The sequence below is a fragment of the Apteryx mantelli genome, chromosome 21 (assembly GCF_036417845.1).
Source record: "Apteryx mantelli isolate bAptMan1 chromosome 21, bAptMan1.hap1, whole genome shotgun sequence".
NCBI classification, from domain to species: Eukaryota; Metazoa; Chordata; class Aves; order Apterygiformes; family Apterygidae; genus Apteryx; species Apteryx mantelli.
This window is the reverse complement of record NC_089998.1, coordinates 315176-329449: the sequence shown is the minus strand read 5'-3', so window position 1 is coordinate 329449 and position 14274 is coordinate 315176. Positions and strand designations below refer to the sequence as shown.

General features: G+C 39.1%; 1 protein-coding gene across 1 annotated transcript; it reads left to right on the top strand.

The window, feature by feature from the left end:
* Positions 1-2962: 2962 nt before the first annotated feature.
* On the top strand, positions 2963-13653 carry ZBTB43 (zinc finger and BTB domain containing 43). The gene is made up of 2 exons (XM_067308990.1): positions 2963-3028; positions 7251-13653. Exon 2 carries the CDS (start codon positions 7274-7276, stop codon positions 8666-8668), a length of 1395 nt encoding a protein of 464 aa, XP_067165091.1. The 5' UTR covers positions 2963-3028; positions 7251-7273; the 3' UTR covers positions 8669-13653.
* Positions 13654-14274: the final 621 nt, after the last annotated feature.

The following is a 14274-nucleotide window of genomic DNA, read 5'->3' as shown; positions in this document are numbered from 1 at the left end:
TAGTGCCTACAGCAGGACTGACAAACTCTGGAACGAAGAACATCAGCGAAATAAAGAAAAAGGAGAATCTTCAGGGAAATTTTGTGGTGATAAAGTTATTCTTACTGACTGTTTATATTGGAAAATACATCAACTCCCAATCAAACTGTAAGAAGAAAGTCAACGTTAAAGTAATTATGAGCACAAACCCTGAGTGGCAAATGCATCTCTAAGTATAGTACATGTGATGCTGGTGAGTTTCCAGCTATTTCTTTATTTTCCTCTGCTCAGTTTTGCATTAAATTAGATTTCTGAATCGCATACAGCTAGCAATGAACTGCAGAAACTGAACCCTCTGATTAGTTTCATTTAAAGCTAGTTTTCATCTAGGTCTAAATTCAGTAGATATATGCTGGGTAATATGAGAAATTAAACACAGTACACTGTATGGGTATTCTTTAAAATCTAGTTTAAAACAGCTGGTAGGAATTAAATGCTGGCTTTCCATCACTAAATCCACCTCTCAATTCTGACAGTACAGATTAAACAATTCTTATATAGATTTATATGATAATACACCTTAATACCAAGACAAAACTAGCAGTATTATTTGAGGATGGGAGTTATTATGGCCCTTTATATTGCTTCCATCACCAATCACCAACTTTTTCCAAAGATCCAAAGAGAATGTATCCATACTTCGCTACATGCTAAGTTTGGAGAAGAGTAATCTGAGATGGCACATTCCTGCCTAAACTTCAGTTAAAACAAAAAAAATTGCCTGTTAACAATCAAATGGAATGTTTAATTCTCAGTATTAAATTATAGCTTCTACCCATCGTGTACCAGAAAGTATTTTTCCTTATCCTGTTACTTGGGATAAAGCTACATGAATCTGCTTTCCCTTACTTGTTAAAGCTCTGAGATGAACATTCACTGAACTGATGACAGAAGTTACCTCTTTGCCCAGTCTACCACTTTGACTTATTACTTCCTTCAATATACCACTTAGTTACACACCCAATATTGGATCAAACCCCAATTTTCTCAGGATGCAAAAGCAATTGCACCTTTAAACTAATGACACCGATAAGAGCGTTGACATCCTATTCAGAGCCCAAGAATGCTGTCACTGGGCAAACAACGCAAAACGCACTTCCCTTATACCTCTTATGCACATTTATGGTGCTGCTGACACAACACTCCCACAGACATCTGCAGAGCTAAATGCAAAACATGTCATTACTCTTATTTTGGCTTGACTCCTACATGATGTTCTACAGTATTTTGCCTTCTAGCTCAGATGCTTTTTTCCCCTCTCTTTCCCTTCTTTGTCTACCAGTTGGGCAAGAAAACTCAGCCTTGGGAGATAGTATCAAGGATGTCTGCTGGTTTTGTCCACTAAGGGATTCAGAATGAGCAGAGCAGCCACTGTCACAACTCTCTCGGACCATTTTTACAGCTTTTACCTACCTTGCTAGAGACTAGAAGTTTGACTCAGCTCTAAGACTTTGTTCTCATGGCCAGTATAGCAATATCACTATGCTTTGGGAGCAGCTCCTAAGCCACCTGTTTCCTTAATTCAGCTATTCTCAACATTAAAAGAATCCTAAAAATAATCTTGTAAGGGAAAACCTGAAAGGGGGTATACTTTTCCAAGATATATCACAACTGTCCATCTTTATGTATTTCACACACAACAGTGGATGGAGAGCTGGCCAAAAAAGTCATTTCTCCTTTGCCAATGTGTAAATGGGATCCCAACTGGATACATAGAAACATCAATCTCTTTTACATAAATAGAATGATTTATTAACAGTGATTTTATTACAATAGTGCTTGTTATATATTTATCTGGTGCTGCATTACTACACTCAGACTTCTTGCTGAATGATTCCTGGCTCTATACAATCAATAAATCACAAAGGAGAGTGCCGAATTAATTCAAAGAAACTGATCTGAAGAATGTGAGTATCAGGTATTTAGAATGTAGGGAAGAGACGTTATGGGATTCAGTCCTTCCTTACATATACGGGTAAATCCCACAGTAGAAAACTACAGAAAATACTTTAAGTGTTGTAAGAAAAAGTTACAATAATTTAAAATAAAGATGTGATTTTGGGCCGTAAATATAAAAATAATGCCTCAGGGCATACTTGGACCACAAATACTGTAGCAAAAACAAATTTTTCTTGTGTACAAATTCTTACAGAATTTCATATTAGCATTTGTTACCCTTTCCCCTGAAACACATTAACTTGCCAATATAAAGAAAAAGATGCTGGACTGGGGAAGATTATCGTTCTGCTCCAATGATAGCTTCTTTGTTCATTTTCAAGGCATTAGATTGCATCTGTTCCATGAAATGAGTCAGGTAACTTGGTTTTGATGTCTTGTTGGATTGTGGCTGTTTTCTTATGAAACAGAAACAATACATTCTAAAGACCTCTGTTCATTAAAGAGTTAATACTTTCCATACTTTTCTTAAGGTATCTGTGTTCTTACGGTATACATTAGTTTCAGCCTTATAACCATGTTTTTCAACTGGTGAGAAACTTTGATAAAATTATAATGCTCTTTGGTTATTACTACCAAATCTTAACTTAGATTTAGTCTTGTTAACCCGCTCTTCGGCGGCGCGGCGGCGCCCGACTCCGCGCGGAGCCGGACGCGCCGCTAGCGGGGCTTTATCGCCCGCCGCTCCTGCAGGCCCCGCAGAGCGCCCCGCTCCTCCCGGCCTTCTCCGCAGCGCTCGCATTCCCGGACGCTGCCGCTGCCGCCCTCTTCTCACCGCACCCTACAACAACGCCTGTCGCCGCCCGTTTTCCGGCCGCCCCGGAAGGGGCGGGGACGCAGAGCTCCCGCGCCGCCGCTCCCCTGGCTCGGGCAGGAAGGGGCGGGGCCGGCCGCCGCGGGACCCGGATGCGGAAGCGCTGCGAGGCAGGGCGGTTTCCGGTGTGGGCCGAGCGGCGGCGGGGAAACTGCGGCGGTGGCGCCGCGCCTGGAGCCGGGCCGCAGCCCGCTATGCGAGGGACGCTGAGGCCCGCAGGTGAGAGGCCTCCGCCGCGGGGCCGCGCTGCCGCCTTGGCTCTGTGGGCCCGCTCTGGGGCGGGGCGCGAGATCGCCCCCGCTCCCCACGGCGAGCCCCGAGCGCGACCCTGGCGCTGCCCCGCGCCGCCGGGCCCGCGAGCCGCGAGGCTGAACCGGGCCGGCCGCGGCCGCTGCTGCCTCTCGGCTGGGTGCGGGGCCTGTGGGGCGCGGGCCCGCCGGGACGCGCCGCCTCTGATGCGGAAGAGCCGCGACGGGCTGCCGCGGCAGGGGTAAAAAATCAAGCCTCTCAGGAGGCTTTGTGCATGGAGACCTCAAGTAACTGCGTGCTGCTCTTTTTAAAGTAACTTTATTTTAAAGCTAGTAATGTTTGCCTTGTATGTTTCACTCTGAGCGTTCCAGCATGGAGACTAAAAACTTGTTGAGGGTTAAAATAGAAAGACTTTGTTCTGTATGATGTGGGATAAAGAAAAAGCAGAAACAGAACAGGTCATAAAAGGAAGAAGTAAAACCTCTGTGTGGGGGGGGAAGTAGTATTCTTGAAATGTGTGGCCTTATTTAATTAAAAGTATCTTATGTATGTTTAAATGGCTTCGCTTTTCATGTGAGTTTACTATATATAATATCAACCTTGCTTCCTGCTGGAATTGTGTCAGTGGTGAATAAACATGCTTTCCAAGCTATATTTGATTCTGGGACTAAGCTCTGTCCTGGCTGAAGGATGGCAGTTCAGCTTAGCAATTGTTAGGTGTATAAACATGCTAATTTAAATTTCAATTGAACATTTCGTAAAAGGGTATCTTTGTTGTAGGCAAGTATTGAAAAACAGATTCTTATATTTGAGGATATTCTGAAAGAACTTATGCATGTGCATATGAATAGTGTTTTTCTTAATAAATACTTTGTAATGTGCACTGTGTATTAGGTAACTGTTTGTTATGTTGAAGAAATGTAGTTCAATAATTTTGTCAACTTATTTTAAGCAAAGTAGAAAAAATGCATAACAGTAGTGCTGGCAGTATGCTGTTACTTTGTGATAAATATCAGCAGCTGATTTGGTTTCCTGAAGAGGGGTAGTGTTACAGTTCTATAGAAGAACTGATGCTTTGAGGAAAAACTGAGGAGTGCTGAAAGTGAAGAGCTAAACCAACTGGTAAACAGTAAAATTAAAGGTACAAATACTTTCTACTGCTATTACACAGGTTGCTATTTTGAGAAGATAAATTTAACTGAAGATGTTTCAGAGAGCTTCCTTTCCAAAGAAATCATTTAAAAAGCTGCTATTTCTATTATTCCTTTAGATTTACTAAATCAAGAACCATTCAGATTGCTGAACAGCTTATATTCACCATCAGACAAATTGCTCTCAGACTAGCTGAAACACAGCTAGGTTATAAGTATAGCAATATTCAGTAAAAATTCCACATTTGTGCTTGAGGTATGACAGTTGTGGTAATTCACTTCTGGTGAATTGCTTACTGTTTCTAGACTTTTTTCTTTTTTAATTTAAAAGGGGGTAAAATGTGCCATTTTCAATTTTGCACCTTCATGTGGGGATTTTCAGACACTTTTTGGGAAGGCGTTTCAAGCAGTTTGTTCAAGGATATGCATAATTATTTCTAGCTTGTCTAATACTTAAAGTAAGCTGTGAAGGCTGAAGGCCAGGGCTCTTTGGGAATAATGCTTTGTGATGTAAAGGGCTTTCCTCTTTCCTAACACTGTTAGTCAAAGCACCTGAAAGTAATGCTGTCCTAGATTTGCAAATTTCAGGTTGTTTCCTCAGTTGATGTGACTTGATGACTGTCCTGGCAGAATGTAACTGCTCACCTCTGATTTATGTGAGGCAGTATTTGCAAGAAACTATCTTGTGCCACTGAGTATTTAAAAAACCAAAAAACTGTGACTGCTTCTTATTTTAAATCTGAGGATCTCCAGGAACTTGGCAAGCACCTCTTAAGCCTGACAGAGCATGTCACAAGGCTTTGCCAGGCATCTGTAAAGTATCATTTCAAACAGTAAAACAGCAACAGTTTATCAAAATGTAAAAGCAAATGTGACTCTGTACAGCCAGTTATGGCACTTGGTTACAAAATTCTTAGTCATTTGGGTGTCCTCCTCCTCAGTGGGAGCATTATTCTGGACTTCCAGTTCCTCCACCACCCAGCATTGAAAACTGGTGTAAGGTTTGAAGAAAGAAAGAAAAAAAAAACCTGTTATCAAAAAAGTATCTTTTTGCTTGCTGTTATTATTTATAGTTACAAATGGATTACATAAATGACAGGTTATTATTTCCAGTCTGTTTTCTTCAGAGACCTACACAAAAAAGTAGGATTGACACCATACTTCTAGTGAAGAATTACAAAGAAATTTAAAAGCATAATCCTCAGTTCTGTAGAAGATGCCTGTTAGTTACGGTGTTTACAAGGAATCTTGGCCTGTATTTCTTGAAAGGTCTTTATGGCTTTCTGACCCCTATGCTCTCTTTTCTGTGGAAACCCTATTCACCTGTGTCTAAGATGACAATGAGTAATCTGTTTTCACCTGTGCTGCATATGCTACCTTGTCTTCCTTTCCTAACTCTCAAATCTTGGAGAAGAAATACTGAGGGTTTTGGGGGGTTGGGGGGGCGGGGAGAGGAGAAAGGTGTCAAGGATGAGAGTTAAAAGACAGATCAGAACAGTCAGGAAGGGATTATGTAACTATGAGCTGTTGATTAACCTTTGAGTGATTTACATAATCAGTCCTGTGCAGTCTGTATTTTGTATGCAAACATTGCTGTTGTCTTCTGCACTTAGCAGCTATGCATTTGTGCCAAATTCTGGCATCCTAACGTAGTACACCACTGAACACAGTTTTCTATTGACAGTTATGTAACTGTGTAGAAAGTACTACTGTTATTGTGCATGTTATCTGTAGCAAGAATTCATGTTTCCATAGAACCACTTCAGAGTCCTGCAGCTGTTTGTAATTCAGTTTCTATTTTTGCACAATATTCAAAAAGTGCTTAAAATTCTGTAAGTGTGTGTTGTCTGCTAGCTTCCTAAATACTGTCTCTAAGGTGTGCAGCCCCATCTGTTAAAATTTTGACACTTTCTTACTTATTACTTACACAGAACTTGACAGAGAAAAGCTGCTTGTTACTCCATGGTTTTCAGAGTTCTGTTGTATTCAATTTACACATTATGTAGTTGAAAAATTGCAGAAATTTAACTTATTCAGGGAGTTAATGTTGGTCTTTCATACTTGCATTTAAACTTGTCATTATTTCTGATGTTAAAAACATGTAAATTTATTTTAAACTTCAAATTTAAGGCAGGAATTTTGAACAGTTGTATTACCTAAAACTACATCAGCTTTGTAGTAAGATATCTGGATCATGTGAGAATACAAACATTAAAATCTGTGAGCTATTAGCTGAGCTTCTAGCATCTAATTTTGTTGCATTGTCGCACATATACAAGGTACATATGCAAAAAGTTCTGTACAGCACTTTCCTGTTTCAGAAAAACCCTACTGAATTTAAAATGTTAAATTTAGGAATCTTGTCATAACATCTGAAAAAGCTCAGAGATAAAGGATTGGATTGTAGTCTTGCAACTGTACAGGATGTTGCTCTTTCACCTTTCAGTTAATAAAATGACAGGAAAATACCCCTGGAAGAGTCATAAGCCTCATTCTCACTAGAACTCTATGCTGCCTTTGTCATTGAATCAATATGTTGACTTTTGAAAACTTTGTTTAAAGTGGAACACTTCATAAGAGTACAGTCAGTCTTTTCTGGGGGATTAATGAGATGATTTGGTTAGCAGTTGAAATGCAGAATCTTTCATACACCTTTGTAAACTCCAGGACATCCTGCAGTTAACTCTACTGCTAAAATTTCATGAAATAATTGTTTTTGTTATCCTAAACTCATGCTTGAGTAATCATTCTATCAACTAGGTAAATCTGTTCATTACTTCTGCTATAGATGAGTGCTTGTGAATAGAAGAAATGCAACAAAATGTGCTGGCATGGCAATTTGTGGCCTCGATACAACTTTCAAAAAGGAGAAAGATGAAATGGGGGGGAGGGATAAAAATAAGCCAGTGGCACAGGTTTCCAAAAGTTCTGGGTCGAGTTCCATATGAGCCCATTAAGCGAAAAATTTGAATATAAGCAACTGGAAAGACCAAACTTTGCTAAGCAGAATTTCTGATCTTTCTCTTCTTTTCCTCTTGCAGCACAACACTAGATTTGTAATGAAATGGAGTCTGGATCAAGCTCTTTTCGAGTGGAATTTCCAGATTTTTCTAGCACCATTTTGCAGAAGTTAAACCAGCAGCGCCAGCAAGGACAATTATGTGATGTGTCCATTGTAGTTCAGGGCCATCTCTTCAGAGCCCATAAAGCTGTTCTTGCAGCTAGTTCACCTTACTTCTGTGATCAGGTGCTCCTGAAAAATAGCAGACGAATAGTCCTGCCTGATGTGATGAATCCAAGAGTATTTGAAAACATTCTTCTGTCTACCTATACGGGTCGGTTGGTTATGCCTGCTCCAGAAATTGTGAGTTATTTGACAGCAGCAAGTTTTCTTCAGATGTGGCATGTAGTAGATAAATGCACTGAAGTGCTAGAGGGGAACCCAACTGTTCTCTGTCAGAAGATGAACCATGGCAGTGATCATCAGTCCCCAAGTAGTAGTAGTTACAACGGCCTTGTTGAAACCTTTGAACTTGGCTCTGGAGGACAGACGGAATTCCACAAAGTGCAGGAGCTGAGGGATGGTGAAAATGAAGAAGAAAGCTCTAAAGATGAACTGTCATGTCAACTAACAGAACATGAGTACCTTCCCAGTAATTCTTCAACAGAACATGATAGACTCAGCACAGGAATGACAAGTCAGGATGGTGAAGAAGGGACTAGTGATAGTGCAGAGTATCAGTATACAAGACCTATATATAGCAAACCCAGCATCATGTCTCACAAGCGGTGGATCCATGTGAAACCAGAAAGATTTGAACAGGACTGTGAAGGTGTTGATAATCCTTATGATGAACACCAAGTTTCTGAATCCATGAATGCCATTCAGGCAGATCATTCAATACAGTCTTCAGGTGTTGAAGACTTTCATATAGGTGACAAAAAGATGGAAGCAGAATTCGATGAACAGGCAGATGAAAGTAATTATGATGAGCAAGTTGACTTCTATGGCTCTTCTATGGAGGAATTTTCTGGTGAAAGGGCAGATGGAAACTTAAGTGCTCACAGACAGGATCTTATGATAGCAGCAGGTTATGGTGAAGGTGTTGAAATGGCTACAGGAATTAAAGAAGAAACGTCCCTCACTGGATTCTCACATGCTGATAAGCTGTATCCTTGTCAGTGTGGTAAAAGCTTTACACACAAGAGTCAGCGAGATCGGCATATGAGCATGCACCTTGGTCTTCGACCTTATGGCTGTGGTGTCTGCGGTAAGAAATTCAAAATGAAACACCATCTTGTTGGCCATATGAAAATACATACAGGCATAAAACCGTATGAGTGTAACATCTGTGGGAAGAGATTTATGTGGCGGGACAGTTTTCACCGGCATGTAACTTCTTGTACCAAGTCGTATCAAGCTTCTAAAACTGAGCAGAGTACTACTGAGATGAACTAAAACATTAGTGCTTACATTTGTTTAGTAGAGTAAGCAAAATAAACTAATTATGCAAATAGTGTCTGGTACTTGCTATTGTGAAATTTAAATTCTCAAAAAAAGTTATGATTATGCTGGTATGAGCAGACCAAACTATTTTCTATTTTCCATGGTATTACTGCAGGTGTTAGATGTGTGAAGTGCAAATGATTAATCTGAAAGATGCTTGCCAAATGAGGTCTGTAAGGTCTTAGTGATATGCTGATTGCCTTTGTGGCAGTATTCAGAAGCCCCATTGTTTTTCTAAGTCTTGTAAATTCACAGTAAAACCCAATTCTAAATTGACCCAAACTCTGCAAATATTTGCATAAAGCAGGTATTCAAATAGCCTTAATGAGAAAGAGAACAGCAAGGATGACCACACCAGGTTATGTGGGCTACCTGTTAATCAAATTTGTGTGGTTCATGTTTTAGTGGAGAAAAAATATATATAATTCCACCTCATTCTGGAGACTGCCAACATGCTTAACATGCTTTATTAAATAGCCTTTATTGTATTGCTTAATGGAAGGCTGTATTAGGGCTGGTTTGGCTTTTCTTTATCTGTCTTCTGTTTTTTATCCATCTTTAGTAAAACATCTAATTGTCTAATTTTGTGTTTATTTCTATTTAAAGAGTCTGTAAAGCACTTAACTATAGTTGAGCACTGTGTAAACTTAAAACTATTTTAAATGTAATTTGTCTTTGCTCCTCTAGGGCCTAATGCTGTATGACTCTTGGTTTGACACTCAGTTTTGATTGCTATATCATGAGAGCTTTTAGAAGCGTGTGTAATAAGTACGTATTGTCAAAAAAAATTTTAAAGGGAGATATAATATTTGGATCTTATCCAAAACACTCAAACCTTTTAACTGTAGTCTTATGTTCAGTTTTTTATGGCTTACTACAGTAGCAAGTACCAAACTCTCTGTATATTTACAAATTGACTTTTTTTGGTACTAAGACTTGTTTGAGAACTATGTAGGTTTAGAAACCACTTTAGGGAAATGATTTAGTCATTGATAGGTATTTATACATTTAATTCTTTACTGTTTGAACATTGAGCTATAATACAGATTCTTGGTACTGAACTACTGTGACTGGTTACATGCGATCACAAGCAGCCAGAGTTGTTTGCCTCTTTGAATGAAACTGCTTGTTGAAGAGGGAAAAAAAAAAGTATAGTGTTTGGATCCATTAATGGTACTGCAGAATGTGGTCACGTCTCAAGTCTGGATTTTTGCTGGGAAAGTGGCACTTGTGCTCTATTGGGTTGAGGATCTGTATGCTGATCTCTCATTACTGGAGAGAGATGGAGGAGTGTTTGTAATTTTGAGAGATGCTGCCAGCTCTGCAGGTAGAGTGAAGGCATCAGTTGTGAAGGAGGCAATAGCATTTGGGGGTTGAAAGCTTAGTGCTTTCCTATGCAAAAGCAGTTAACCCTTCTTTGTCGTTTACTGAAACCTAGTGTAAAAAGGAAAGAGCCTTTAGAGCATACATTGGCTATAATTAAAGGGGTGATGTCCAAGTAATGCGCTAGTAATGTGGTTAAAAAAAGTTAACCAGCATCAAAGGCCTTCTAAGCCTGTTTGGCCCCAATGTATATATTAGATACTGCAATCTGCAGAGTAACATACTTAAAAAAACTAAAAGAAAAAAAAAAAAACAGGTGACCCTGTATGTTGAAGCAAAACCACACAAAGATAATTCTCATTTAGATGCTTTTTTTGAATTCCCATTTGAAAATTGCTGTAAGATACCATCAAACTGTATCCTGAACGTGAATGTCCGGTGCAAGCTGGGGTTTATTACTCAGTGAGCTGTAATTACTGTAACTTTTTTTCCTGGTATTTTACTTATAAACTTTAATTTTTTTTAGAGGCTCTTCACTCTTAATCTTTTGAAGCTTCAGATATTTTTCATATGGAACTTTGTTAAAACAGATATTCCCAAATATGATGAAACCATTGCTGGCAATGGGCATGAATGGTCCGCACCAAGGAGTTCCTGTTCTTAGCACTTGATTGAACTCTATGATATACCATGGTGGCCATGTATAACCCTTGTAATCAAGGTAACGAAACAGGGATTTGCTCACTAACACTGTAACCTGCTTAATGTATAGAAGCACTTTGTATTTAAAAAAAATCTTTATACGTATGTTTTTTAAACTTAGAAATGATATTCCCTTTATGGTTTGTTTCCACACTGCTAACACTGTCTTAATATTAAAACTTATAATGCTTGCCTGTTTACATGAGTGTAGAGGAAAGGGTTCTGCACTCACTGGCCCTATCTTTCCGTTCTCCAAGGCCTTACCACATACAGGGTGTCATTTCTGCGAGTACCATCATTACATTTGAGGAAGATATTCTCATATTCATTTCAAGAATGATCTTGTATATTACATTGTTTCTCAACCCCTTTCAAATTGTGACACCAGTTTTGCATAAAAAAAGGTTAAGGGTGCCTCTTCCCATTTAACCATAAAAAAGGCTGGTCAGAAATCCCAGGCTGAGAACCATGGTCAAGTAAAAAGTTATTTCCATTAAAACCAGACCGTCCTACAGAGCTGCCAGCAAAACCATTTCTTTCACCAGCTTGGAATGACTTTTATATGGGATATTTGAAAGTTAAACATTACCCCTATTTGCAGTTAGATTACTCTGAAATAAAGCTTTAAAATAAAATGTACTGACAGAGACACTTTAAAGGTTTTATACAGGTGCAGCAGATCATATTATAAACCATATTCTTTTTAGCGATTTATCATGAACAGTAACTTTTTCATATTGGCCTATTACTGTTTTACCCAGTATTATGACATTGTCTTGAAACTCCAACAGTGTTGCCCCACTTTTTTTGTTTTTCTTTTTTTTTGGTAACACTTGGCTTTCTGATGTTAATCCTTATGAAACCAATTGATTACAGGAAAATAGTGATATGATTGTCGTGATCTAATTGAGAGTATGATGATTTAAGGGAAGTTTGAGATTTTTCTAAAATTCTTACTTTTTCATGACCTGTTATCACAGGTAAAACAGTCTCGACTTGGGGTGTTTTTACTGAATTTAATTTATTGCCAGTTAAACTTCTAATCACTGATTCAGCTATTGAGAAATGAAAACAAAGTACAACTAAACACTTGAGGAAACACCTTTTCTTCTCTTTCCCCAAGGCTCACCTTAAGTCAAACACCTTTATTCCCCCTTTCCTAGTCTTGATTTTCCTTGTGTTCACCAGGGGCTACACTCAGTCCCTCATAATTCCTTGGTGAGGTGACAGGTGGCACAGGAGGTTGGCATCATATGTGTATTGGTCTCTTCTGCCACTCTGGGCTTCAGTGTCACTGCCCCTGTGTGGCTTCTCCATGGTTCACAGTCGTCTTCAGGGGTGTACCTGCTCTGGCATGGGTCTTCTACAGGATTCAGTCACTTCAGAAGTGCATGGCTTATGCAGGGGCCACAGTCCCCTCAGAGGTGTACCTCCTCTGGCATGGAGTGCCTCCTTCCAAGAGTACGTCTCCATTCATGTCCTCAACAATGTTTCCTCCATGTGTCTTCCCAAGAGCATCTCCTTCATTTCTCCTCATGTCTCCAAACATGTTTCCCCAAGAACATCTCCTTATGTGTCTCCCTACCTCTCCCACTAGCAGCTGCTGCTCCTTACATATGTTGAAGCAGAGGTGCCATGTGCCCTTCTGGTTGAGGTTTTGGCATGCAGTGGGTTGTTTACATTGGTTTCAGAGCTGACTGGAGCCTATTTTGAGTGGCATAGGGCAGTTTATGACATCCTCCCACACAGGTCACTCTTGCAGCCTCTTGCTACTGAAACCCTGCAATTTATGCCCAGTGGAGCTGTACATAGTAAACTAAGAACAAGAAATGCAGATGCAGCTTCTTCAAGCTCTAAAGCATCACTGATGGGGTGGACTTGTTCAAGATACAAGAAATTATTTCTTGTTTGTGGGGAGGAGGGAAGTGATCCATATATATATATACATATATATATAAAATATGAATCCATGTGTATATGGGTGAATTTCATTCATCTCCCCTTAAGTTTTATCACCTGTAATGATACTGCTTAGAAACTTGTATGCATTTTTATGATTAACATCCCCTGCCTCTGCTGTTGGCTGTGGCAAAGTGAACATTTTCTAAAAGCCAGAATCATTGTACACACCGGAGGCTTTCAGAACTTCCTGTTACTGTGAAGCCACTCATTGGCCTATCAATTGTAAAAACACTTAATGATACTGCAGCTAAGTTTATTTTCATTCCATTCTGTAATTAAGGTGTTCATTACTGTGGAATCTGATTAATTGCAATGCTGAGAAATTTTAACTCTTCTTAGCAGGGTTAAGATCTCTGTTTAGGAGTTTATCTGACCCTTTTGAGGGAGGAGGTTCCTATTTCATACACTACTGTTTTGTTTTTTGTTTTTCTAACCTAGTTGCATGCAGCAGCTGTCTGTCTTTTATAGATGAGCAGGCAGACTCTAGAAGGTACTGTTGGTAAAATTTTTGGTCTTAGTCCTTTTTGTCCAAGTTATTTCTGGCATTAAGAAATTTTGTCCTATATCAGAAGCAAGGGGTGAGGGGTGATCAAAGGCTGAAATATTGGGTATCTTTATTGTAAAAATCAATACCTGACATCCCTGTACTGTTGAGCCTGAAAGAGTGGAGACATTTCGGATCTTGTAATCTCAACATTTTTGTGCTGGTGCCAGTAAGGTGACCTGTCTCTGAATCATGAGAGCATACAGCAGTATATTGAGTTTGTTGCTTTAACAGAATTAGAAGCTTTCTCAAAACAACAAAGGGAAAGTTGCTATTTTTGTCAGTTAAATGTTAATTGCATAGCTAGAGTTCTTTAGCTATAAGCTGTAAACTGTCAGTGCCCTACGGGAAGATGCTGGAAAAGAAAATGGTATGCTTTTTAATGTGATTAAATTGTAAGTTCTGATTTTGCTTGAAGCCTGTGTCTGTCAATTGCTGCTCCTCTTTTGTTTTCCATGGGGTTCCATAATTTCTTCCAGAAATGTAACTGTTTATGCAAGTCAAGTGAATCTTCCTTAATGAGCTATAAGTTTTTATTCTAAACAAGTCATTTATAACAGTAAAATTGCATATCTTGATATTTTGTGAGATGTTATGCCTGTATTGCGGAGGTTGGATAGTTTTGTCTATAAATATTGCTGTCCTAATTGTACAGCATGGTTTTAATTTAATGTTACTGTTCAATATTTTCTTCTTATAGAAGAGTCCCATGCCCCTCTTTTGTATGACATGTTTTAATAAATGTTATCTGTCAACTTTGTAAATGTTTTCTTAAGCTTGGATGAAAGGAATGCATGTCTAGTACTAGTATTTCATATTTCACTTTTGCCAAAAGGGTAAGTGCTTAAGCAAAACTTCAAATCCAAAAGTTGTTGATACATAACTTTATTAAATATATAAAGAAAAAAATGCATCTAGTAACGCGTCTTCTTGAAATGTCAAACATGCCAGCCTCACCTAAGAAAGCACTAAACTAAAAACCGATCTTTAAAACGTGAAAAACTGATGAATATGTAGAAATGGGTCT

What these genes read in the sequence shown, in the direction of transcription:
- ZBTB43 (XM_067308990.1), top strand. Translation starts at nt 7,274, where the DNA reads ATGGAGTCTGGATCAAGCTCTTTTCGAGTGGAATTTCCAGATTTTTCT.